General features: G+C 48.3%; 1 protein-coding gene across 4 annotated transcripts in view; it reads right to left on the bottom strand.

Annotated features, from left to right (window-relative positions):
* Positions 1-3284: 3284 nt before the first annotated feature.
* The window catches only part of LOC311320842 (pleckstrin homology domain-containing family A member 5-like), a 104222-nt gene continuing 80664 nt past the window's right edge, over positions 3285-26842 (bottom strand). For 3 of the 4 annotated variants that reach the window (XM_084452697.1, XM_084452694.1, XM_084452695.1), the window contains 14 exons: positions 25649-25768; positions 17047-17109; positions 16697-16777; positions 15549-15698; positions 15268-15369; positions 14681-14839; positions 13096-13204; positions 12549-12664; positions 10133-10354; positions 6837-6998; positions 6182-6315; positions 5337-5437; positions 4838-4948; positions 3285-4568 (listed from right to left, as the gene is read on the bottom strand). In XM_084452697.1, the coding sequence (XP_084308823.1) occupies positions 4845-4948; positions 5337-5437; positions 6182-6315; positions 6837-6998; positions 10133-10354; positions 12549-12664; positions 13096-13204; positions 14681-14839; positions 15268-15369; positions 15549-15698; positions 16697-16777; positions 17047-17109; positions 25649-25768 (1623 nt within the window). In that variant the 3' untranslated portion in view covers positions 3285-4568; positions 4838-4844. The remainder of the gene's footprint in view (positions 4569-4837; positions 4949-5336; positions 5438-6181; positions 6316-6836; positions 6999-10132; positions 10355-12548; positions 12665-13095; positions 13205-14680; positions 14840-15267; positions 15370-15548; positions 15699-16696; positions 16778-17046; positions 17110-25648; positions 25769-26842) is intronic. The other variant, XM_084452696.1, reaches the window with a different exon arrangement.

The following is a 26842-nucleotide window of genomic DNA, read 5'->3' as shown; positions in this document are numbered from 1 at the left end:
CTTTAATGGTAATCACTAATGGATGCTGTTACTACTGCTGTGCTGAACACGACGATGGGTGCGTCTCATTAGTCCAGGAGAGCCTCCTCCACTCGACCACCACTGACTCGTTACCTCTTAGGATATGGAGAAGGTCAAGCTACATCACCTGCTGTGCTGAAGCGAACGAAGGAACCTCGAAACACCTCCCGAAGGACGCGAACACGAAGGATACTACGCGAACCCCAGTCTAGACACGCATATCCGGTAGCGTTCTTACCAGGGATTTCAAAATAAAGGTCACGCAAAAACAAATGTATTCTTTTGTAAGTTGAGTGTGTAAACATGGAAAAAGAACACTTTCTGTCCCAAATACGATAAAAAAAAAAACATGCAAACACAAATACAATATATAATTACAGATACAAATTTGTAAAATAAGCAATTAAAACAATTTACTACTATTACAACTATTTAAATCAATCAGGTTCAATTAGTGAGGCTGGCTAAAATACAAATTGTGCCCACATCAATATGGAGGTGAAATGGATTCAGGACAGTGAGAAGAACAAGAACATGTAATAACCCGGGTACGTTTATCATCCGCATCAGTGTTGGAGGGGTTTGCTGATGTCATCCATTCATATTAACTGGGGTTGGGAAATGCTGCTGTTTCTGGAGTGAGGCCGGCTAAACTACAAACTACGTCCCCGCCGGCCCCTTCCTGACCCACACTTTTTGGCTTCTGGGATCAGACTGAGCCCGGCGCACCCTTGCCCTCTCCTGGCATTAGTGTTAGAGTGGCTGTCCACCATGGAGCTGGTCCCTTCTCAGTTTGGACCAGTCCCACAGGGCTGTACGCTTCCTTCACTTTGTCCAAGGTTTGCATCAGTTCCTTCACCTGGAGTCCCTGCAGGTTACTTGGGTCAGGGAGAGTGAAGGGAGCACCAGCCACGCCGGCCCAGGGGCACAACTAGCTAGCAGGTTTTCTGAGGCTTGCCATGCACGCGAGGCTCCTGGTGACCATGGTGACCATGACCAGGAGAAGTCGCGAGCAGCCAGAGATGTGTCCAAACACAAACTAGCACAAACAGTCAGAGGGTCTGTGAGGAAACCAGCACCATGAAGCGGGGCATTGAAATGGACTAGGAAGTTCTGAGGAGCTATGCATCCATCATCCACCATCATCCATCCAGAAGCACCACGCCTTGGGGCCAGACCATATGGGAGAGTGTATGATCCATCTGAAACCCCTCCTGGTGGAAGTCAAATGTACCACAGAGGAAACGGTGTCGCGGGCGGTGCACATCAGTGCAGAATGTCCAGGCGAAGCTGCAGTTCCCTCAGGTACTACTGGCAGGTTGAAAGCCAGCTTGATATTGGACCGGCCTGGTGTGACTTTGGCTCCAGGTTCCCAGCTGAGTCTTGAGAAGCAGGTACTAGACGGTCTGGCTGAGACAGTGGATGTATGCACCTCATACCCTTGTATTGTTCAAATTCCAAATTGTCAGTTCAACTCTAGTAGATGACACACGTTCTAACTTTGCTTTTGGTCTGGAGAGTTTAAGTTAATACATACAGTATGGCAATTCCTGTTAGTTGTATGGTAAGTTGATCTAATATATTTTATAAATTTTTCTCATAAAATATTAATTAGAAATGTTACTCTTCTATGACCCCCTAAACATGGCCATTCTGAACATTTTGCAACTCAGAAAATCTATAGCTTGAAGTCCAAGGGTTTAGAAGATGCAACTAATTTCTGATTAAAAGGGATGTGGTCATTTTAAAAAGGGTGTTGTCATTTTCGGGTTGTTCGTCCGGATAGAGAAGTAGTTCCTTATATATTAGCCTATAACACTTTATCCATTGGTTAGATATTTGGTACCAAAATATATGCAAATGTAGCCTACGCGTAAGCCTATATTTAACGAGACATTGCCTAATTTGCATGTATAGATTTTTTTATGACAAAGTGTAATACAAAAAACATGTTAATGTGAAGATTAAAGTGGTAGAAATTACGGAAGAGCATTAGGGCCAACAACTGAATTTATTATTTTTTTAAGCTTCTGAGTTTAAAGTCAGAATTTCTGAGAAAAAAGTCAGAAATAACTTCTGAGATTTAAATCAGAATTTCTGAGATTAAAGTCAGAATTTCTGAGAAAAAAAACTCGGAATTTCTGAGAAAAAGCCAGAAATAACTTCTGAGAAAAAAGTCAGAATTTCTGACTTTAAACTAAGAAGCTTAAAAAAGGGCTGTTGGCCCTAATGCTCTTCCGTTGTTCCTTAGGGTCATATTAGTCTATGATTAATAATAAATGAAGGGCATACATAATAAGACAGGCTGTAGACTAGGGACCAGAGAAGCCTCGGCACCTTCGGTGCATCTTTGTTGATCGTGTCTGGACTTTATCCTCCTCTCGATTTATTAAAATGTTATCTATAGGAGCCCAGTCTAGACTTCCCTGCTTCCTCTCCTCATCTTGGATACTTCCAGTGCTCGAGAACGAGTGGAGGACATAGTTAACAATTGGGACGCACCCGCTGAATGTTCTAGTATAGAGGCTGGACCGAATCTCTGATTGGACAGAGGAAGTTAGGGGCGGAGCATCTGTTGTTTTCCCCTTTCCCTTCAAAAGGCTGAGCCCACGTGTCTCTTAAATCATGGGCTTGGTTCCTCTATCAGCCTCTTACCATGGACTCTATACACTCCAGCAAAGCCATTGCTGTTTTAAAATAATTTTGATGAGTCTGCAAGCTTATCTTATTATAATCCATTTTCATGCGCATTGGTGTCGTAGCGACCAGTCAATGAAAAAGGAGAAGTGATTCACTGACTGTATTTGTATCTCTTTACGGGGAACTGCACTCAAGTCCAGTGATGGATACATTAACGAGCAGTAATGCGTAAATGTCGAATAGCCTACGAACGTTGCAGGAGCCATGTTGCCTGAGCGTCGGGTTGTTTATGCTGGTCAGTGACCACGTGGGGGCGCCAAAGCTCCATGTAAATAAACTTGCGAGAATTTCAGCGAAAATCCCACTGCATCTCCTGCCATGTTGGTTGATTCACCCAAACAACGCTTGTGTTGGCGTTATAGTTTGCTTATTTACATAAATAATACAACTATATTAAGTGTGGGCAGAATGACTTACAGCACACGTGTAGCCTATATTGACTACTAGTGTTGCTTATGATGATTAATACACAAACAGTAAGCAAGGCAAAATATTAAATAACCACAGCCAGCACTGTGTAAGAACAGCAACATTTATTTAACATGATATAAAACAGATGGGATATGAACATTTGCATATCAACTCTCATTTGTAGCCTCGGTTTGCTACATCATCCCATCTTGCTGTACCGTGTACAGTATATACACAATTAACTTCAGGTAATTACATTTTGTACACGAAAAAAATATCCCGGTTTAACAAAACTTCCTTATTGCTTTTTACATGTGCTATTCCTTTTTTTCAGTTCCAGGACCTCGAACTAATTAGTCATAAAATAAAACCAAAATCTGAAAATGTTTTCCTTCTTTCATCTTAAATATATCTCTCAGTATTACAAAAAAAATGAAGCATCTCTTTAAGCCAAAACATTCATATGTGTGTCGGCAAACAGTGCTACAGGAGACTGCAGAGAATCTGACGTATAAATAATTACAACCAGAAAAAATATTACAAATCTCATCATCTGCAGCAATAAAGTGGCGCCTTCTTGAGTTATAAACCGCCTATCAATGATATTTCACACAGCATATATACTTACAGCATATATACTTACACATGGAAAACAGAAATGGTTTGTACACTGGATTACTGAAGTGTGCAGTGCTATGTGATGATGAAGACATCGAAAAAATGAATTTCAAAAAATCCATATGAACTAAAATAATGCAACGCAGGTAATTAAACCAAGATGAACACTGGTTAAAAACATAAAACTTTGTGGCCGTGACTTAAGGGTCCTTCTAAGGATAGGGAACCGTCCTCTCGGGTTGGTCGTGGAACAGGCCTCTCATCCCAGCAGGGGGCAGAAGAACACGTGCCTCTACACTCAAACCCAAAGCAAACTCAAAACACTATCAATAATGGCAATGGAAATATCAGAACAGGAACAGTGTAGATGGCTGATCGTCTCGTCGTTGTGAAGACGCTGGGGGGAGTACTTGGGGAGAGAGAGATAGAGAGAGGGAGGGAGAGAGAGAGAGAGAGAGAGAGGGGGGGGGGAGGGAGGGAGAGAGGGGGAGGGAGGGGGAGAGAGAGGGGGGAGGGAGGGAGAGAGAGAGAGGGAGAGAGGGAGGGAGAGAGGGAGGGAGAGAGAGAAGGGGAGGGAGGGAGAGAAAGAGGTGGGCATCACAAGGAGGCGTGGCGGTCACAGGGCAGTGTCGTCATGGCACAGCAGGATGTGATGTCACAGTGAAGAGTAGGACCGGAGGAAGTAAGGCCCGGGTTATGAAGTGTGGTCTTGTCCGTTGTGCTGATGTCTCCGGGGCAGGTGATACGGGGAAGCAGCCATCTCTACTTCCGCTGTGGCATCACTCATGTGTAGGTCTTCACTGAGCCCAGAGCCTGGGCTGGAGACAGAGAGAGAGAGGGTGATAACCCCGACATGATCAACCCTGTAAAATGACAGTCCAGACATCAGGCTGCAGATCTGAATACCAGGAGGAATGGTCAGGAGGAATGGTCAGGAGGAATGGTCAGGAGGAATGGTCTGGACACAGCAACTGAAAACGTGAGAGACACAAAGAGGTGGAGAGATAGAGACGGACAGAGAGAGAGAGAGAGAGAGAGATAGAGAGAGAGAGATAGAGACAGAGAGGCTGAACAAAAGGTCTCTTACTGGTGTACTACACACACATGAAGTGTGACCCGTCAGTGAGCTGGGGGTGTGTGGGGGTGTTAGGAGATGAGGTTTGGGGCTCAGCTGGAGGTGAGGACAAGAGGCTTTGCACTGCAAACGACAGCAATATATGAGCACACACACACGCGCGTGCGCACACACACACACACGGACGCACACAAATGACAAACAAAAAACGAAGCATGATGTAAACAAACCAATAGGAAGACAAACAAAACAAGTAAGCAAATTCATTATGTAAATCAAACCAGCAAACGAATACTGCGATTAAATCACCAATCACAATATTAGACGCAATATTAATCAAGCCTCTCTGGATGACAAACAAAAGACTTCAATGTCAGAGATAGAAAGATGAGCAAAGCTATGGCTACGCCTGCCATCTTTGTGTCAGTGATGCACTATTCTGGCCTCCCGGTGTTCCCTCATCTAGTCCCTCCCTCCCTCCCTCCCTCTCTGAGTGGAGGCTGTTCTGTACCTGCCACCAGCTTGCTGCGCTTGGAGGCCTCGGCCGCCAGCTCGTAGGAGATGTTGATCATCTGCTCCTCCTCGGCCTCCTCCGGAGCAACGCTCTGCATGCTGGGAAACACGGGAGGAAGCCGTCGGCATTAATGGTGCACGCACACGCGCGCAAAGCACACGCAGCACGCACACACATCAAGTTCGGTGTATGTGATAGGTGAAACCATCTCCGCAAAAAAACAAAACAAAAAAACTATTACCCCGGGACAAACACAAAGAATCTTTTCAAAATCCATTCCGTGGGCTGACATTTAGGATGGAAATGCCACCCTTGCTGGGGGAATGAGCGCGGGACACATCTAAGACGCTGATCTGCATGATAAGAGACGTCTTGTGGCGTCCCGGCCCCTCCGGGCGTCTCCGCCGGTCTCTCGTCTCTAGCCCTGCCCTCACCCGGACCTCACCCTGGGACGCCGGTCTCACCCGGACCTCACCCTGGGATGCTGTCTGCTGCAGGGCGGCCCGCTGAAATACCAGCCCTGGTCTGCTGTAACAGATGCCCTTTCTACGAGCATTCAGACGGCTGACTGAGATGACACGTGAGAAGAGAGGAAAGATCCGCACGCTGATTTCTCCCGGTCCACTTTATTGAAAAGGGCCGGGAGGACCAGGAGAAATCGGTGTGCGGATCTGTCCTCTCTTCTCACGCATGTACTCCAAGATCCAGCACCTGGCCTTCTAAGGTGGGATGTGCGCACAGCTCTTTTGCCTTTTTGCCTGAGATGACACGACATGGCGGAGGTGATCAGGAGGATATGCCGAAAATGTGGTGTGTGCGTGTGTGTGCGCGTGTGTGTCTACCTGTTTTTAGCGATCAGGGCCTTGATGCGGTCCACCTTCTTCTGTTTGTCTGCCTCCTCCTGCGGGCTGAGCGCGGCCTCTGGCTCCGAGTCCACGTAGCGCTCTGGGATCAGAACCTTGTCTGGTACCGACAGCTGGAGGAGGAGGAGGGAGGGAGAGAGGGAGGGAGAGAGGGAGGGAGGGAGGCTGTCAGAGACTCGCTACCACCGGAAGAGACCGTGGCCTGCGGGGGGGGGGGGGCTGGAGAGTCTTGGTGGGGGCGGGGCTCACAAAGCTGGCTCACCTGAGAGAGCAGGGGAGGTGGAAGACTGCCACGACCCTGAGCCAAGAGACTGGGCTGAGATCTGCTCAGGACATGCAGAGGACGCTGCAGGAGGTGATGGGATCTCTCCCAGAGAGCGCCAGGGCGGAGTTGAGCGAGAGCCGGTCGGCGGAGCGTCAGAGGAGGCTGCTCTTTGTTATGTACGGTAGCTAATAATATGCTATCGCTGGCTTTTTAACGTGTGTTATACGTGTTGTGGAAGATGTGCACTTGTTTTTTTTTTATATTTTATATGTTTATGCTGTGAAATGGCCTGATCCTTGATTTTAACTTAATTTAATTGCACCAATAAAGGATTACTAAAGGTCAAGGTCTCTCTCTCTCTCTCTGTACCTCTCTGTCCATGTTGAGGTGTTCTGTGTTCCCCGCCTCTTTGAGCCTGGCGATCTCCTGGGCTGGGGTCTCCTGCTCCCTGACCACCTCCTGCTCTCTCAGCGACGCCTCCAGCGCTAGGATGTCGCTGCTCATCACCTCCTCTCTGCGCCTGCTGTGGGACTGATAATCATAATAATAATATAATAATTATAATAATAATACACTTTATTTATTCAGCACTTTTCAAAACAATGTTACAAAGTTCTTCACAAACCAAATAAAACAACAGGATAAAACATTGTACTTTAAGAGAAAAAATAAGAAGCACTAACACCATAAAAAAGAGGAGAAAGTAATGTGAATAAAATGAAATAAATAAATATAGCTGCAAGCAGCAATGTGGGGGCCAAGCAGGAAACGCCACCAGCGTATCAAAGGCTACAAGTGAAACACGGCATAGCATTCGAATCCCTACCGCAGTTTTGAAGATCGGGCATACGGTTCAGAATAAACGCACTTCCAACTTTGACAGGTTGGTGGCGCTAGAGAGTTTAGAGAGTTTGAGTTGTCGACATAGACTTGGTGACAGGGGTCACGGGACTGTCCCCGATGAGTATGCCGAATGTGATTTTGATACATGAAAGCGTTAATGAGATATGACCACACTTCCTGTTTGGCAATTAGCTGTAACGGGCGAACGCTTTCGAAAATCCAAAAGGCTTTTGTAGATATTGGTCTAGAGAATGATCGTAGCCAGGTTCATGTAGATTGGAGAAAATTCCTAGGAGGAGATACATTAAGTGTTTTACACAAAATCCAAAATGGCAGGAAATCCAAAATGGTGGAAAATGAAGTCATAGGGTGCGTTGAAATCGTCTTGAGCCAGGGATTCCAACGGTACCTCATTTTTTTAAATTGGTCATACGGGTCAAAAGTTGTGTGCCTAAATGCACCTGTCCACGTGTGATTTGAAATGGTGTTCCTGTCATCCAATTATCTGGCTCCCTGTCCCCTATATATGTCCCCTGTGTTGTGTTTGAGAGAGAAGGGGGGGATAGTTTGCTTATGGTGCCGTCTGTGTAATTTGTGTTTGATCAGTTTTGCTCGTCTGTTGCTACACTGTTTGCCTTAGTTGTGGTTTTGGGTTACTGTTGCATGTTTGGGTCCTGGGTCCCCCTGTCTCTCCAGCAGGAGAGGTGTTAGGGTCTGGAGATGGCTGTCATTGGTTGATTTGTTCATTGAGACTCCTCAGACCTCATAGAGACTTCTCTCGACCTGTTGTATCAGTGTCCTGTTATATCAGTGTCCTGTTATATCAGTGTCATGTTATATCAGTGTCATGTTATATCAGTGTCATGTTATATCAGTGTCCTGTTATATCAGTGTCATGTTATATCAGTGTCCTGTTATATCAGTGTCATGTTCTATCAGTGTCATGTTATATCAGTGTCCTGTTATATCAGTGTCATGTTATATCAGTGTCCTGTTATATCAGTGTCATGTTATATCAGTGTCCTGTTATATCAGTGTCGTGTTATATCAGTGTCGTGTTATATCAGTGTTGTGTAGCCGATTTAAGTGTAATAGCAGAGCACTTCTCTATTAAGGTTCCTCGGAATGTAGTGAAAGCAGAGTTAAGGCGCATCGTTTGGGAAGCGCTGGTGGAACAGCAAGTATCGCTCTCTGTGCCTGTGTTACTCGCTGCTCCTGTGACTGATTTGCCTGAGCAGCCAGAGGCCGAGCATGCCCAAGGGAACTGAGGTGGTAGTGGATCTGTCACCCCAGAGAAGGCGGAGGCCAGCACTGAGGAGTCAGAGAAACCCCCACATACCCTACCTCGGTTTGATCCCCAGTCTGTTTCTTCATCGCCCTCGCCTGGTACGAGCAAAGAAACTCCGGTGTGCCTCCGTGTGGCTCGTCTCGAGGCCGAAAAACAGGAGAGAGAGCGTGACAGGCAGGCAGAGTCTAAGAGAAGAATAGAGATTCGAAGAATGGAGCTCGAGGTCTCTTGGAGATGGAGGAGAATTTGGCTTTGGCAAGGGTTCACCAGTTGTCTGCAGCCGTAAATCCTATCCCCATGCAGCCTCCAGGTTCGGTTTGACACATTTGATGTGCGGAAGGATGTCTCCTTAGTTCCGCCCTTTCGAGAATCTGAGGTAGATTCATATTTTGTTGTGTTTGAGCGCATAGCCGCCTCTCTTAAATGGCCTAGAGATATGTGGGCCTTATTGCTACAGTGTAAACTAGTTGGGAAAGCCCAGTAAGTTTATCTGCCTTGTCTTAAGAAGATGGTTTGAAATATGACTGAAATAAGTCCGCTCTGCTCCGGGCGTATGAGCTAGTTCCAGAAGCCTACAGACAAAGGTTTCGGACTCATAAGAACAGTTCCCACAAGTCATTCGTTGAGTTTGCCCGTGAGAAGGAGGTTATGTTCGACCGATGGTGCGTTGCCAGTAAGTGCAAGGATTTTGAGACTTTACGTGGATTAGTGTTGTTAGAGGAGTTTAAAAATAGTCTCACAGAGGGAATGGTTGTTTACCTCAATGAACAGACGGTAGCAACTTTGTCTTATGCAGCGGTCCTTGCAGAAGAGTTTGTGCTCACTCACAAGACCACGTTCACAGTGCCCCGTGTGGAGACACGGAGAAGTTCGTCAGGGCATGACTGGGCGCCTACTCGCGCCTCGCTTATGCCTAGCTCTAAGGGTAAGGAGGAGCGCAAATGTTTCTATTGTCATTGTCCTGGTCCCATGATAGACGACTGCAGGAAGCTCAAAAGTCGAAATTCTTTCTTTTCTCTGGTTCTGTTTCTCTGGTGGACAGTGATGAAGGACAGGTACCAGTCCGTATCATGAGAGACACTGGAGCAGCACAGTCTGTGATTCTTTCCGTTGTGCTGCCTTGGTCTGAGAACTCATACTGTGGTTACAATGTCCTACTGCAAGGAATTTAAATGGGACATGTTTCTGTCTTACACTCCGTTTACGTGCGCTCTGATTTGATCACTGGACTGTCATGAATGTGTGCCAAATTTCACATTTTTTTACCATACGGTTCTATGGGCTGCCATAGACTCCAATGGCAGAAGAATAAATAATGAAGAAGAAGAAGAAGAAGAAGACATTAAAACTACTATGAAAAAGCGTTTACATAAAAATGAGCTATGTTCACGACTAAACATGCAACACATGCTTTCAAATAACTGGTATTGCACTTGTTTGATCACACACACACATGTACGCACACACACAGCTCTGTGACTGAAGTCTGTGACCTGGGACATTGGTGCGTGTGTGTGTGTGTGTGTGTGTGTACCTGCATGCTGCGGAAGGGGTTCTCCTTGTTGGAGGCAGGGCTACGGGAGGGGGAGTTTCCGTCGTGCTGCAGGCCGCCGCCCAGGACGTTAGGGCCTTTCTTCTTCTCTCGCAGCGCCCCCTGCTGGTGCCTGCGGATCCTCTCCAGCTGCTCCTCTACACTCATCCTGGGGCGGCCGCCCTCCACCGCACACAGCTGCTCCACGGCGCTGCGGGGACGCTCCTGACACACACGCACACACACACGCGCGCACACACACACACGCGCGCACACACACACACACACACACACACACACACACACACACGGTCAGGCTGTGGAAGTCATTCTAAGCCTCCTCATACTCATGCCACACACACACACACACACACACACACACACACACACACACACACACACAAACAAACAAGCAAACACACGCACAGCCACTCACACACAAACACATACACACACACTAGGGTTGCAAATCGTTGGAGCATTCCTGAATCGATCGTTGGTAATGTTAACGATTAATCAATCGATTAATTATAATTAAAATACCAACATTTCCAAACAAAACCAAAAGCGTTTTTTAACACTGAGCCCATGGTGGTTGTGCTGCAGGTGAGACGAGGACGAGAGACAAATTATCTGAGTGAACGTTCAGGTGACAGAGCATCGCTGTTGTCATTGTATTGTACGGTTACACGGCATCACAATATTTACAACTCGCTTCTTGTCCTTTTTCTTTTCAAAGTGGTCCCACAATGCTTTGCTTGGCCCGCTTCATTTTTCAAAATATGCCGCTGTTGATTTCTCCTCTGCATTTCTCCCAAGATGGCCGCTTCGTTATATAGAATAGTTATATTGCACCTTCGGGAGGTTCATTAAGACATGATTTGAAGACACAATCCTACCACGTTGTTTGATAGTAGATCCAGTAAATCTCAACTAATTGTTTGCATCCCTAACACACACATGCACACACACACGCATACACACATGCACACGCACACACACACGCACACGCACACACACACACACGCATACACACACACGCACACACACGCACACACACGCACACACACGCACACACACACACACACACACACACACGCATACACACATGCATACGCACACGCACACACACGCACGGGTACACCCAGAGGACTCAGGGCTGCTGGAGTTACATGAACGCCTGTAATCTCCCCTGGAGAGCACTGGATAATGATGTGACCTCAGAGAAGTTCAGTCCTCCCAGTACACACACAAGCACGCACGCACGCACACACACGCGCACACACACACACACACACACACACACACACACACACTCACTATCGGTTATTCACAGAGGAAAACATTCTCTCAGGGCATGGACCATGGCCTGAGCCACACACACACACACACAATCCCAGGCCATCACCACACGCTATGTAGCTGAAATAGACCACCGTCCACAGATAGGACTGCGCGCACTCTATGGGGCAGATGATAAAAGTTAATGAAGTTTAAAATGCACGCACGCACGCACGCACGCACGCACGCACGCACGCACACACACACACACACACACACACACACACACACACACACACACACACACACACACACACACACACACACACACACACACACACACACACACACACACACACACACACACACAGCTGGCAGTAAAACTGGGCTCAGAGAATGAGGCCACACCCAGCACTCTGGTTCTCTAATAACATGGTTAGCAGTTTTAAGTAGGGTTAGGGCCAGAGTTAGGGTCAGGGCTAACTAGGGCCTCTGGAGCTCATGGGCGCGCTATGAATCAGCCCCTCGGGGAGAGCGTGAGTCACACCCTAGCCACTGCAGAAGGAGGGGCGGGGCTTCATCCGCCCCCACGAATCCACAGACACAAACAAACAAACGAGACGAGCAAATCCAACATCTGGAACACGTCTCCAACACGGCCGCAACAGCGATCTGGACAGCCTGCGTGCCGCACAGCGAGTACTAGTGGTGCACAGCGAGTACTAGTGGTGCACAGCGAGTACTAGTGGTGCACAGCGAGTACTAGTGGTGCACAGCGAGTACTAGTGGTGCACAGCGAGTACTAGTGGTGCACAGCGAGTACTAGTGGTGCACAGCGAGTACTAGTGGTGCACAGCGAGTACTAGTGGTGCACAGCGAGTACTAGTGGTGCACAGCGAGTACTAGTGGTGCACCAAAAACTATAACAATGGGACCCGATGCCCCCCGGATTGGCACTCAGCATCAAGGGTTGTATGGGGGGATAGTCGTACTAGCGTCATGTCCAGGAGGTGCACCTGTACATCAAGCTGCCTAACGCTAAGGAATCAGGAGATAGAGCCCTAGCATAGGCTCCAGAACCACTGGTTCTCAATACCTCTTCTTTATTCAAAGGGGGGAGGTGAGGGGAGGGACTCACCATCCTAGGGTCAGACTTCCTCCCCTTTCTCAGAGTGATGTAGGAGGGGATGGTGGAGGGCTCTGGCATGGGGGACTTGGTCCTGGGGGGAACTATGCCCACGGGGTAGGACATTCCTGGAGGGAGGAGGGGGGTGGGTGTTGGAAGAAAGTCGTATGTGATTCTAGGAGCACAGGACACACTAGGTGCATTTGTATTGACACATAACTCTAGAGCTCTGAAATGATAGACACTTTTGAGAGTGATACATCGAACAGATGGTCTAGCAGTGTAATGTGTGTGAGTGTATGAGTGCATGTGCGTGTGTGTGTGGGTGAGTGTGTGCGTGCGTGTGAGTATGTGTGTATGTGTGCATGTGTGTGTATGTGTATGTGTGTGTATGTGTGTGTGTGTGTAGGTGCGCGTGTGTAGATGCGCGTATGTGTGTGTGCGTATGTGCGTGTGTGTGTGTGTGTGAAGATGCGCGTATGTGTGTGTGCGTGTGTGTGTGTGTAGGTGCGCGTGTGTGTAGATGCGCGTATGTGTGTGTGCGTATATGTGTGTGTACCTTTGGGATCTCTGTCAGACGTGTGTTCAGAGCGTTCCTCTCCGTTCTCATCCACCTCAGCCACGGTGGTGAGCTCTGGCTCACTCTTATACAGCCTGTAGTCTGGACCCTGCAGACAGGGCAGACAGGTCAGCACACACACACACACACACACACACACACGCACACACGCACATACTGTATACACACACACCCACACACACATATACACTCACACACACATACTGTATACACACACACCCACACACACACGCACACACACACGCACACACTGTATACACACACACCCACATATACACTCACACACACCCACATATACACTCACACACACACACACACACACGCACATACTGTATACACACACACACACACACACACACGGATATGGAGAGGGTGGCTGATTGATAACCAACGGTCTGAAGAGGTTCAAATCTCAGAGCTGAAACTGAGTGAGAACTGAGAAGGTATGAAGTCGTAACGTGAACAAAATCAAAAGTGCAACATTCAAAGCGAGCGGAGATGACAGGCAGGACGAGGAAGAACGCCAACGAAACTGGAATAAACTTCCAAACCAAAGAGCTCCTCTGCGCACAGAAACAGGATGTGAGGATGATGATGATTCACCTGGAATCTACACAACTGGGAACAGAAGGGATGAGGGACGGAGAACGAGAAAAAACTGAGATCCAACGGAAAAAAGGCAGAGGGGGTGTGGGGGGGGTGATGAGTGATCACAGTGGCGGGTCATATGGGGGTCGTAGGTCGTAGTTCAGGGGGCTTACGCCGTGTGTTCCGTTCCTCTGGCTGCCCTTCCTGTCCTCAGGACGGGGCGGGCCGGTCCGGACGCTGGCGGGGGAGGGCAGGGGGGGCACGGTGGGGGGGTCAGGCTGGTAGGACAGGGGCAGGGGTGGCCGAGGCGGCACCGAGTCCTCCTCCTGGAGATTACAAATGGGCGGGGGTCATCCCCGGCCTGGCCAGCAGGACCAAACACCCAGGGACGATCTCACTGACACGACCACTGGCCGTAGAGACTAGAGCACAGCCCTCCAGGGAGGCGTCTGCTGAGAGAGCCCAGACCAGCCTCTATTACGGCAGCCCCAAACCAGCCTCTATTACGACAGCCTCAGACCAGCCTCTATTACGGCAGCCCCAGACAGCACCGTGGAGCCCAGGCAGGAAGGCTTTCTCCATCTAGACCATGAGAGCCTTTAACCTTCTTCCTGCATAGAGAATTACGTGGCGGCCTCCAGCTCCTCTGAGACCCGCCCACTACTACATGTTCAGCCTGACAACCTACATCACAGTCACAGTGCCTTGATGTGCCCTGACAAATGTTCCTAGTCCTTGTTATTTAAAAATAAATAAACACAATGAAATCGGAGAATGTAGGCTATATATAGTTAGGCAGACAACCAGCACACATTAGCGCACAGAAAATTCACCAGAATGCAGGAAATGAAGCTTTTGATGCCCCAAATTTAGATCCCCCCCCCGCTTAAGGTACCGCCTCCACCTCATTCTGATCCAGGAAAAACTATGCTTAAGCACATACTGTCCGAATGTGTGTGTGTGTGTGTGTGTGTACCTCGTTCTTCTGCTTGCTGGAGATAGGGCAGGAGCCATAGTAGGCCATGCTGCTGTCGGAGTTCCTTGGGACTTTGTTCTTGCTGAGAGCCTCCATCACGTCCTGGATCCTCCACAGCTCCTTCTGGATGTGGACGTGCTGCTGGCTAGGGGGCTCAGTCTGCTCACACGCACGCACGCACACGCACGCACGAATGTAATGACAATTGCAAGAAATATTTAAAAAAATGCTTCTGAGCCAAACCGCATACTGCACCTTTAATAAAAGGCCAGATAACCCCCCCCAGAACTAATTAAGATCAACCGTACCATTGCCATGGCAATGAATCCCCCCCCCCCCCCCCCACGTCCTCTCTGACCTCACACCTCTCTATCTCTAGGGTGCGCATCGGGGGAAGGTACCTGGCTTTTGTAACTCTAACCCTTTCAAAACTGTCTCTGGGCAGAGAGACAGAGGATGCACTTGTCTTATCTGAGGAGCCTCAAGTCTTATCTGAGAGGCCTGGGGCCTCCAGCAGACAGAGAGAGAGAGAGAGAGAGAGAGAGAGAGAGAGAGAGAGAGAGAGAGAGAGGATGAGCTGGTCTTACCTGAGGGCTCCCCAGGGCCTCCAGCTGCTCCAGGAGGTGGTTCTTGGCCAGAGTCACGTCTCCCTCCAGCTTATCGTAGTCCATCCAGGACCGCTCCCGCTCCTGAGGGGTAGGGACACAGCTGAGACACGGCTTTGTGAGATCCGCACGCACACATGCACACACACACACACTCACACACGCGCACACGCGCACACTCACACACACACACACACACACACACAGAGAGATGCTTTCTCTCCCTCCCGGCAGGTGGAGAGTGTGTGAGAGCGGTGACTCACGGCGTGGACCCTGGACAGCTCCCGGCAGGTGCTGAGCAGGCCACTCTGAAGCACGTCCCTCTGCTGGATGACGCTGTGCATGGCGGCCGGGTTGTCCGAGCCCATCTCGATCTCCTGGCTGGCTGACAACAGGGCCGTCTCCAGTGTGTGCTGGAGGGGGGGGGGGGGGGGGGCAAAGGGGATGGGAATGTAACATGCTGATGTGTTGATGACCACACACACCACCGTTATCACACAAAAACACACACCTCTTAATAATAGTATGGTATTAATGCTAGTATGGTATTAAATCTGGTATGGTATCAATGCTAATATGGTATTAATGCTAATATGGTATTAAATCTAGTATGGTATTAAATCTAGTATGGTATCAATGCTAGTATGGCACTAATGCTAGTATGGTGTTAAAGGAGTAGTAAAGGGAAAGTGCATGTTTAGCCCTGTTTTAAGGTTACTTATGATCATATACAATGGTTCAGATCAAAACGTTGACAAAACTAGCACTTTTGAGAAAGTCTGATAATTGTTCTACCACCGTTTTGGTTATATGGATTTGGGTGGGCACCATGAAAAATCATTCCAAAAAAATGTTCAACTCTCAATTTCAAAGACAAGAAACTCACCGAGGTGTTAGTTGGCGTTCTGACATATAACCCGCCATAAAGTAAGATTCTAGTTCATCTGGAAAGGCTTTTTTTTTATATTTAGCATAGAACTATTTAGTCGCAGCACATACGTGTAAGCTTACGCAAACTAGGTAGCCTAGCAACATTATCAATAACAATAGCTACCATAAGTAGTTCTGCTTCCTGAATCCCCTCTGCGGATTGATCTACATATCTACAACGGTCGTGTACAAGTCAATGGATTTCATAATATGAAACACCAACGGACACCAATTACCCCCTTGGTCCGCTTCCTGTTTTTGAAATCGAGAGTTTAACATGTTTTTGAATGATTTTTCAAGGTGCCCACCCACATCCATTGTATGACCAAAACGGTGGTAGAGCAATTATCAGACTTTCTCAAAAGTGCTAGTTTTGTCAACGTTTTGATCTGAACCATTGTATATGATCATAAGTAACCTTAAAACAGGGCTAAACATGCATTTTCCCTTTACTACTCCTTTAATGCTAGTATGGTCTCACCTTCTCTCTGTGCAGCTGCTGCAACTTGTCCTCCTGCGTCCGGACAACCTTGTCCTGTTCACACAACCTGCTCAACTTGGTCTGGGGAGAGAGAAACAACAGCCTTGGGGGAGTGAAACAGTCTGGGGTTCCATCTGATCTGTGGATCTGCAAACACCATTTCTCCAAGGCGCGGTCAATATATGGATGGACTGGTAAATGGACTGCACTTACATAGTGCTTTTATGCAAAGCGCTTTACAATGGCCTCTCATTCCCCCATTCACACACACACCTCCTGGGGTTTTCCCATACTGAGAACGGTCATGTATAATGCATGGCTCTGGGGCAGCGCCTTGCTTTGGGACTTACATCAATGTCAACCTCCTCTGGTCTGCACATGTAGCCGTGGTCCCTGTAGTCCTCCGGACTCATCTGGAGGAGAGAGAGACTCCGTTAGAGAGGACAGACGAAGAGACACCCACATAACCACTGAATCAGGACATCTAATGCAGCTTCATGACTTCCAAGAGTCTAATCAGTGTGTCCTGAGGTCCAGAGAATTACTACGATATCCTAGAGCCGGATCGGGGGCCAGGGAACTAATACTGCACCCTTGAGCCGGATCGGGGGCCAGGGAACTAATACTGCACCCTTGAGCCGGATCGGGGGCCAGGGAACTAATACTGCACCCTTGAGCCGGATCGGGGGCCAGGGAACTAATACTGCACCCTTGAGCCGGATCGGGGGCCAGGGAACTAATACTGCACCCTAGAGCCGGATCGGGGGCCAGGGAACTAATACTGCATCTGTGAGTCCATCAGACTACACGCGAGTTTAGCTTCTCTACGGAGACATGTGGACGAGGGTACAGCGTTGCGGAGCGGGGCCAGTCTAAACCCCCCCCCGCTCTGATGACAGGGGTGCCTCGTGTTTCAACATCCACTCTCATCTGTCTCCGTCAGCAGAACACGGCAGCTTTAGAGGGCGGCACGGAGAGGACGTGTGTAAGACTATCCGCTCCAGCGTCGGAGCGTAAGCTGTGCCTGGTGGTTGCTGATGTTCTACTACGAGTAGATAAGTGGAGGGAGGAATCTGCTGGTCTTGGGCTCTGTGGTCGGCCCAGTGTTTTCTGGAACTAAGCGGAGGACCTGAGCCCCTGTGTAACATGCTGACCAGAGACCTCCCGTAAAAAGAGTCTATAACGAATGTTAAGAAAAATATGTTGAATGGTTAGAAAAACCCTGGTTTACTTGGCATAGCGACTCAAAGTTAGGCTCAAACCCTCAACCTACGGTAAAGGAAGGATGTTTGGGGGAAAAGCTGGTATCCTGTGGTTCAGCTGCCAGTTCCGCAATCATAATGTACACGAGTCAAACTAGTGTTATGACATCCACCTTCCCACACTGATGGCAAGGAATGATTGGTCGACTTGGGTATTAACACAACAAAATATAAGACATGATTTCAACTGCATTGGATCCCATGTATTCAACCCAAATCAGGGGCTTAGTTGCCCCTCTCGCTTTTACACACACACATGCACGCACGCACACGCACACGCACACACACACACACAAACACACACACACACACAGGCAAAGTCCTCTTTCACCAAATTTCACCACAGCACAGATAAAGCATGTGGCCCTCTGTGGACCAGACATACTGTAGGTGACATTCCACACAGAGCATGCCGGCGCTACTGTGTGTGCAGTAGGCTACAGCGTGGCGTGGAGTGGACTGGGGGGGGGGGGGCGGGGGGTATGGATATGTGCAGTAGGCTACAGCATGGTGTGGAGTGGACTGGGGGGGGCGGGGGGGGGGGGGGGGGGGTATGGATATGCAGTTGTATCTGAGCTGATATGCAAATGTACGTAGCGCGGCGCACTTTTACACCTCCTGGGTCTTAAAAGTGGCAGTGATGTCACACTAAATGCCACACCCCATGGAGTGCTCTATGTTGCTTCCCTCAGCAACCAGGGAGGAAAGGAAATAAAGGTGGAGAAAGAGAGAGAGAGAGAGAGAGAGAGAGAGTGAGAGAGAGGAAAGAAATGGGAGTATGACTGGACACTGTCATCGCAGTAGCGCACCCCCAAAGTCAGGGTTTCCGTTAGCCGGTAATTACCGTTTTTTGTCCGGAAAAATCTGTTGAAGTCCGATATATTAACATCTCTCCGGTCATAATGTCCAGACAAAATAATTTCCCCTAATTGTATTAGGCCTACAATAGGCTAACATTAAATTTACATATATCATGATTCCTTTTGAATATAAAAAAACAAATAGGCCTATTCATTTTGTTCCGTTAATGTGTAGGCTATTGGCTAGTAGGCCTATGCGATGAAAAATCAGACGTAAGATAAACCTGCCTATAGGCTAGCGGGCCACCATAGATAAACCTGTCTATAGGCTAGCGGGCCACCATAGATAAACCTGCCTATAGGCTAGCGGGCCACCATAGATAAACCTGCCTATAGGCTAGTGGGCCACCATAGATAAACCTGTCTATAGGCTAGTGGGCCACCATAGATAAACCTGCCTATAGACTAGCGGGCCACCATAGATAAACCTGCCTATAGGCTAGCGGGCCACCATAGATAAACCTGCCTATAGGCTAGCGGGCCACCATAGATAAACCTGCCTATAGGCTAGCAGGCCACCATAGATAAACCTGCCTATAGGCTAGTGGGCCACCATAGATAAACCTGCCTATAGGCTAGCGGGCCACCATAGATAAACCTGTCTATAGGCTAGCGGGCCACCATAGATAAACCTGCCTATAGGCTAGCGGGCCACCATAGATAAACCTGCCTATAGGCTAGTGGGCCACCATAGATAAACCTGTCTATAGGCTAGCAGGCCACCATAGATAAACCTGCCTATAGGCTAGCGGGCCACCATAGATAAACCTGTCTATAGGCTAGCAGGCCACCATAGATAAACCTGTCTATAGGCTAGCGGGCCACCATAGATAAACCTGTCTATAGGCTAGCAGGCCACCATAGATAAACCTGTCTATAGGCTAGCAGGCCACCATAGCAAGCGAGAGGGAGCCTGATCGAGGTACGGAGCTTGAGGCGAAAATGGAAAGGCCTATTAATATCGAATGGAAATTAGCCTATGCACGTTGTAAGTTCTTACACTTTATTTAAGGAGGCTATATTTATTTTCAAAGAGTTTTGTTCTATTTTAGCCTATCTGATAAAAGGACGAAATTAGGCTATAGGCCTACATGTAGCCTATGAATTCCAATCAGTGCAGCCGTAGGCCTTAAATTAAATTGTTACGAGAAGCCTACATGTTGCCTAACCTCTTGCACTTTTAAATAAAAAGGTTATATATCTAGACATGCATTGTGGTATTTCTTTATTTAGCCCAGCCCGCCTATCAGTTGTTTCTCAACAGTGTCCTCCTCATCCTCATAGCCTACTGCGATGTCTGTGGTTATAATGACGCTGTTTTATTGATAAAAATGTTAGGCTAAAACTGGAAAGAGAAATTAGTAAACACATATTACTGTTGCGAATCCCAGACCAATTAGCCTACATCCTCAAATCCGATTCATGCAATTGAAATAAACATTCATGTTCTAGCCTACAGTCGCAATTCAAAAGTGACTATTTTTGTGGCTGTGCAAATACATATAGGCCTAGCGCATGGAATCATGACAGCCTATCACACATTTAATCCTACAGATGCGAAATGAGACAATAAATGGCATATATAAGCTACACAACGGACAATCACCGTGACAAACACCTATAATAGGCCTTATATTATATTATAATATAATGACCGGGATTTCTCCAGTTGGTCCAGAAAAGTCGAATCTTTTCACATTTCACATCACATTGACCGGTACCGATTTTCTCTAACGGAAACCCTGCCCAAAGTGTCCAGTTTACGCTTCAAAAAGCCATGGACTGTGGTTCACGCAGTCTAACAGAAATACTGACTCCATGGCACAAACCAAGACTCCTCCTTTGCAAACGCTGCCTTTGAAAAACGCTCCTAACCAGCCGTCCACATCCCAGTACCACCATCAACTAACCACACCATAACGGGTAAGGCAGTCTCACTCAACTCAACAGATATCAGGCTGCAGAGACCTCCACCCACGCTAGTTGAAAAGAGCCATGCTTTGGTTTAGTATGGCTCAATTTAATAGTGACATTCAGAATGCATGGCTGTTGGACAAGGAGACGCCCTGCGGTCTCAGAGATTTGACAGGCCTGGCGTGGTAGCGCTACATCACACCCATTACAACCCTCCGGCCAAACCTCTCACTGCTCAGCGCATGGCTGCTAAATAGAAGGGAAGGAATTTTGCACATCAGGAATAACAGTCATCTAGTTCAGATCAGGAATAATAACAGTCCTCTAGTTCAGATCAGGAATAATAACAGTCCTCTAGTTCAGATCAGGAATAATAACAGTCCTCTAGTTCAGATCAGGAATAATAACAGTCCTCTAGTTCAGATCAGGAATAATAACAGTCCTCTAGTTCAGATCAGGAATAATAACAATCATCTAGTTCAGATCAGGAATAAACAATCTAGTTCAGATCAGTGATAATAACAGTCCTCTAGTTCAGATCAGGAATGCTAATAATCATCTAGTACAGATCAGTGATAATAACAGTCATCTTGTTCAGGTCAGTAATAATAACAATCATGTAGTTCAGGTCAGTAATAACAGTCATTTCAGGCCAGTCACATTAGAAACAGGAGCGTCCTCTGTTGCGTTCCTTCCCACCTCTTTATCGAGGACATGGACACCGTTACAAGCCTTTTAGAGCCTGGTTCAACTCTGGTAAAGGTGAGAGTAGCCTACATAGCACACTCACACTCCTGTCAACAGTGAGTGAAAGGTTAACGTGACAGTGGTGCACAGACACTACACATCATACCAGTGTAAGCCATGCCCACGCCGGTGTGACTCGGAGAGGAGGAGACAGACGGTCAGAAGAGATGGATGAATAAGTGCTGAGGTAGGAACATATTGAGATGAGGACTTGAGGACACCAGAGGGGAACAGGTAGGGAGGTACATATTGAGATGAGGACTTGACACCAGAGGAACATTGCAGCACAGAGAGAACGAAAGACTAAAACCAAAACAATTGGAGTGGATGAGGAATGCAGAGGCTTCGGCTGGCCAAGACCTTACTTGCTGGTACAGTTGAGGCCTCGGGGCTGAGTTCTCAATCATAGTGTGAATCATCGCGATTAAAGGGTCACTTTCCTTCATCTAGTTCAGTGTGAAGAGGAGCAATACGGAGAGTGTCAGTTTTCTGTCAGCAGGGCCAAGAGTTCACAAAGACAGCCCTGTCCATCACGCTCCCCCTCTCGCTCACGGACATGACACACAGTACAGTACAAGTGGTTCGCTCTCAACCACGATGTCACACGGCCACAGAAAGCCCAGAGAAATGTTGTATACACCCAAACCATAATACGATTGTACAGTACGTTGGTGACAAGCGCCGACACAATTACTGGAGCAGAAAACAGATTATCCTGGAGTGTCCTTTCCGATGGGCTGACGCACATTAAGCTAGCTCCCTTTCCTCTCAGGGTGGGCAGTGAGTCGATTGTCTCTATGCCTTGAAGGACGTGACTTGAATAAGTAGCAGAGCTAGAAATGTCAGCGCTATTTTAAGCGTGACAGACCCTAATGTAGTAAAAAGCCTGTAACTGTTAGTCCACACTAAGTCTCAGCTGTTAGTACACTACATTGATGGTAAAAGGTACAATGTTGTCCAGGGCTCTCCACAATCCACTATTGTAGCATGGATGACTGACCGCTCGCAGACACAGAGAGAATCGATTTTCCTTTTGTATTTTTCGTACTCTGCCACTATATTTGATTTTAAGTTCGTACATTCTCATTGTTGTCTGCACACTGTCACTGTTCCTGTATTTTTCAGTATTCTGCTACTGTATTACAGTATATGTTGTTTGTAAGCTGGGCACATCTGTAAAAGAGAGCTGCTATTAGTATGTTCTTCCTTGTCTAAATAGTCTACCGTCTGTCTGTCTGTCTGTCTGTCTTGAGGATCTACTAGTGAGCCAGGGTTGGAAGACAATTTCAACTCAAATTTAAAGTTGGACACTTTGTTGGACGAGGTGTGAGCAGCTCAAAAGTAAAGTAAAGTTGGCAATGAATACCAAGAGCTTTAGAAAACACACAGACATACAGTGTCAGCAGCTCGGCCTGAAAGGAAGTGGGTCAGTCCAGAACAGTGAACAGGGCCATGCGTTTCCCCACCTGGTGGTCCAAGTACATGAGGTTCCGCTGGAGGTGATGGGAGAGAACCTCGTTCTAGTGGCAGCAGAACAGAGGAGAGAAACGGGAGTGGAGTGAGGGAAAGAGAGGAAACAGTGTCAGAGAAACACACACGCACACACATGCACACACATGCACGCACACACATGCGCACGCACGCACACACACACATGCACACACACACATACGCACGCACACACACACAACACATACACGCACACACACACACAGCATGCTAAGACAACACATGAGAAAAAGGCAGAGGCAGGCAGGGCAAGTCAAGGTGAGGCAAATAGGTCAGAATCACAGGCGTCGTCAAACCGACATGAGAGGATGAGTGGTCAATCTATATAGTGGACGATTCACTGGTCTACCAAAGGTAGGTAGGTAGGCAGGCAATGTAGGTAGTACCTACAAAAGGACTGGATTAAAAACAAAACTAAAACTTGTGTGTTCCAAATGCTGCTAAGATGACAATAGGCTAGGTCAATGTCATACTGTGTACAGATTATATCTATTCAGGCTGGGCAGCACTTCATAATAGGATCAACAACAACAATGACAAGATGACCACAGCGTGACAGGGATTACTATAAAGTGAGGTTAATTCAAAAAAACACTTTTTTCTTTTTGTTTGCATTTCAGTCAGTAAGTTAAAAGACGTAGAAAGGCAAACTAAAATACATGTTTATAGACATGCTGTATAAACTACATATACCATGGTCCACTGGCTGTATAAACTACATATACAGTACCATGGCCCACTGGCTGTATAAACTACATATACCATGGTCCACTGGCTGTATAAAGCACATATACCATGGTCCACTGGCTGTATAAACTACATATACCATGGTCCACTGGCTGTATAAACTACATATACCATGGTCCACTGGCTGTATAAACTACATATACCATGGTCCACTGGCTGTATAAACTACATATACAGTACCATGGCCCTCTGGCTGTATAAACTACATAAATAATGGTCCACTGGTGTGAAATCATGCTGAATCACAACTATTTATTAACCCTTGAATGCCAGTCATTCCCCTGCATTTCAAGTCTAGGTGACCTACATTTGCATAAAAGCTGTCATCTGAGGAAAAGGCAAACAGAATCCTGAATGAGCTCTCATGGCGCGGAGCAGCCGGCCAGAATAAGCCTCTCTGCTGTGACCAGTTAGCTGCTCCACTCCTCAAGATGACTAATGGCTTCAAGTTGAATTTCCGGTCAACATCTGCTTTGCTTCTTCTGGGGAGAAAAGCTACTTCAGCCACTGTCTGTTTATCAAACTCAACGTTGATAAAAAGTCATCAGCAAAAAATGTTTGCTTTCGTTCTAAAATACATAAATATTTCATACAGTACTGCATTCAGGGGTTAACCGTTTCCATGCGCCGGAGAGAGTAGCGGGTGAGCGAGAGACTACAGGCATGTCACAGGCATGACACACACTAAGGTCACAGGCATGTCACAGGCATGACACACACTAAGGTAACAGTCAGCAGACGATTCCGCCTGCAGAGACGACGACGTCTTCAAACATCATGCTGATCCTCTAGAGAATGAGGTGAAGCTGAGCCCTGACCCCCGCCCACGCTACAGCCCGTTAATACTGACCCCGCCCACGCTACAGCCCGTTAATACTGACCCCGCCCACGCTACAGCCCGTTAATACTGACCCCCACTACAGCCCGTTAATACTGACCCCCGCCCACGCTACAGCCCGTTAATACTGACCCCCGCCCACCCTTCAGCCCGTTAATACTGACCCCACCCACCCTACAGCCCGTTAATACTGACCCCCACTACAGCCCGTTAATACTGACCCCCACCCACCCTACAGCCCGTTAACACTGACGCCACCCACCCTACAGCCCGTTAATACTGACCCCGCCCACGCTACAGCCCGTTAATACTGACCCCGCCCACGCTACAGCCCGTTAATACTGACCCCCGCCCACGCTACAGCCCGTTAATACTGACCCCCGCCCACGCTACAGCCCGTTAATACTGACCCCGCCCACGCTACAGCCCGTTAATACTGACCCCACCCACCCTACAGCCCGTTAATACTGACCCCCACTACAGCCCGTTAATACTGACCCCCACTACAGCCCGTTAATACTGACCCCCGCCCACCCTTCAGCCCGTTAATACTGACCCCCACCCACCCTACAGCCCGTTAATACTGACCCCCGCCCCCTCTACAGCTGGTTAATACTGACCCCACCCACGCTACAGCCCGTTTATACTGACCCCCGCCCACCCTACAGCCCGTTAATACTGACCCCCAACCACCCTACAGCCCGTTAATACTGACCCCCACTACAGCCCGTTAACACTGACCCCCACTACAGCCCGTTAATACTGACCCCCACCCACCCTACAGCCCGTTAACACTGCTGACGCCTCGCTACTACAGCTACCCCTGCTCACCCTAACGCTGGCCCTAACCCTAACCCTATTGGACCCTAACCAGCTCTCCATGAAAGACTGAAGATGACCCCCAAAATGTCCCCTCCCTCCCCTAACCTACAACCACCCCCCCCCCCCTTCCCCCCCAAAGAAAAACTCCCTGGGATAATATGGATGAGGAAGGTGGATGACTCCCTGGGATAATATGGATGAGGCAGATGGATGGAGATGGGCGACGGCGCTCCCCGGGGGTGGGGGGGCTGACCTTTGGGTTGTCGTGGTGGAGGTTTAGTTGCATAAGCTGTGCTACCGTGTCCTCCCGGACGCTGTTAAGCTCCGCCTGCTGGCGCCGGAGCTTGATCAACAGCAGAGTCAGCTCCTCAGGCTGCAGGGGCACAGTGGTGGACGTCACACACAAGCGTACACGCACGCACAGATACACACACACACGCACAGATACGCACAGATACACACACACACACACACACACACACGCACGCACACACACACACACACACGCACGCACGCACACACACACACACACACACACACAGATACACACGCACACACACACACACACGCGCACGCACGCACACACGCACACACACATACACGCACACACACACGCACACAGATACACATGCAGGCCAGGGCAGGGGACATGGAAGGAGAGGAGAGGGCAGGACAGGACCCCAGGAGAGGAGATTTAGTAGCAGTAGGGTTTGGTGCATGCTAGACCAGCGGACTGTCATTACTGGGTTCAACAGGGCACCAGGACTGTGAGGTCAGTAGTTAATAGACCCATCTCCCTCCATCTCCAGCACCTTTAATCACCCTTGTGGTCCAAGCAGAAGGCCAGCAGGAGGCCACCCAGCGTGGGGGCCAGACCAGACGGTCACTACGGGTTCAGCCTAACTAAACATTAGGGACGCACTCTCTCTCATTATGACGTTCCAACAATAGGCTGCTTATGACTGCAGCCCGTCTCTCTGTATGGGTGGAGCATCCAAAAGCTATATACAACAACACAGTCACACACACTTCAGTTTTCCCATGTGATGGGTTGCCATGTGGAAGTTAAGTGACAGGGGAGCCAGTTGTGACTCAGTGAGCTGTGTGTGTGTGTGTGTGTGTGTGTGTGTGTGTGTGTGTGTGTGTGAGAGACAGGACTTTCCACTGATGTGTAGTGAATATGCGGGGGCTCCTGGGGCGAGCGCACTCTAAATCCTACCAGCTGGATCTTGGATCTGAGCCCTGTCTAAATCTGGCTCAGAAGATGCCCTGCTACTACCTCCCTCTGGAGGAGAGAGAGGAAGGGGGGAGAGAAGAAAGAGAGGGAGGGAAAGAGAGAGAGATAGAGAGAGAAGGAGGGACAGAGAGAGAGGGAGGGAGAGGGAGAGAGAGGGACAGAGAGAGAGGGAGGGAAAGAGAGAGAGAAGGAGGGACAGAGAGAGAGGGA

This window comes from Borostomias antarcticus, assembly GCF_949987555.1.
Source record: "Borostomias antarcticus genome assembly, chromosome: 18".
NCBI lineage: Eukaryota > Metazoa > Chordata > Actinopteri > Stomiiformes > Stomiidae > Borostomias > Borostomias antarcticus.
This window is presented reverse-complemented; position numbering and strand designations above follow the sequence as displayed.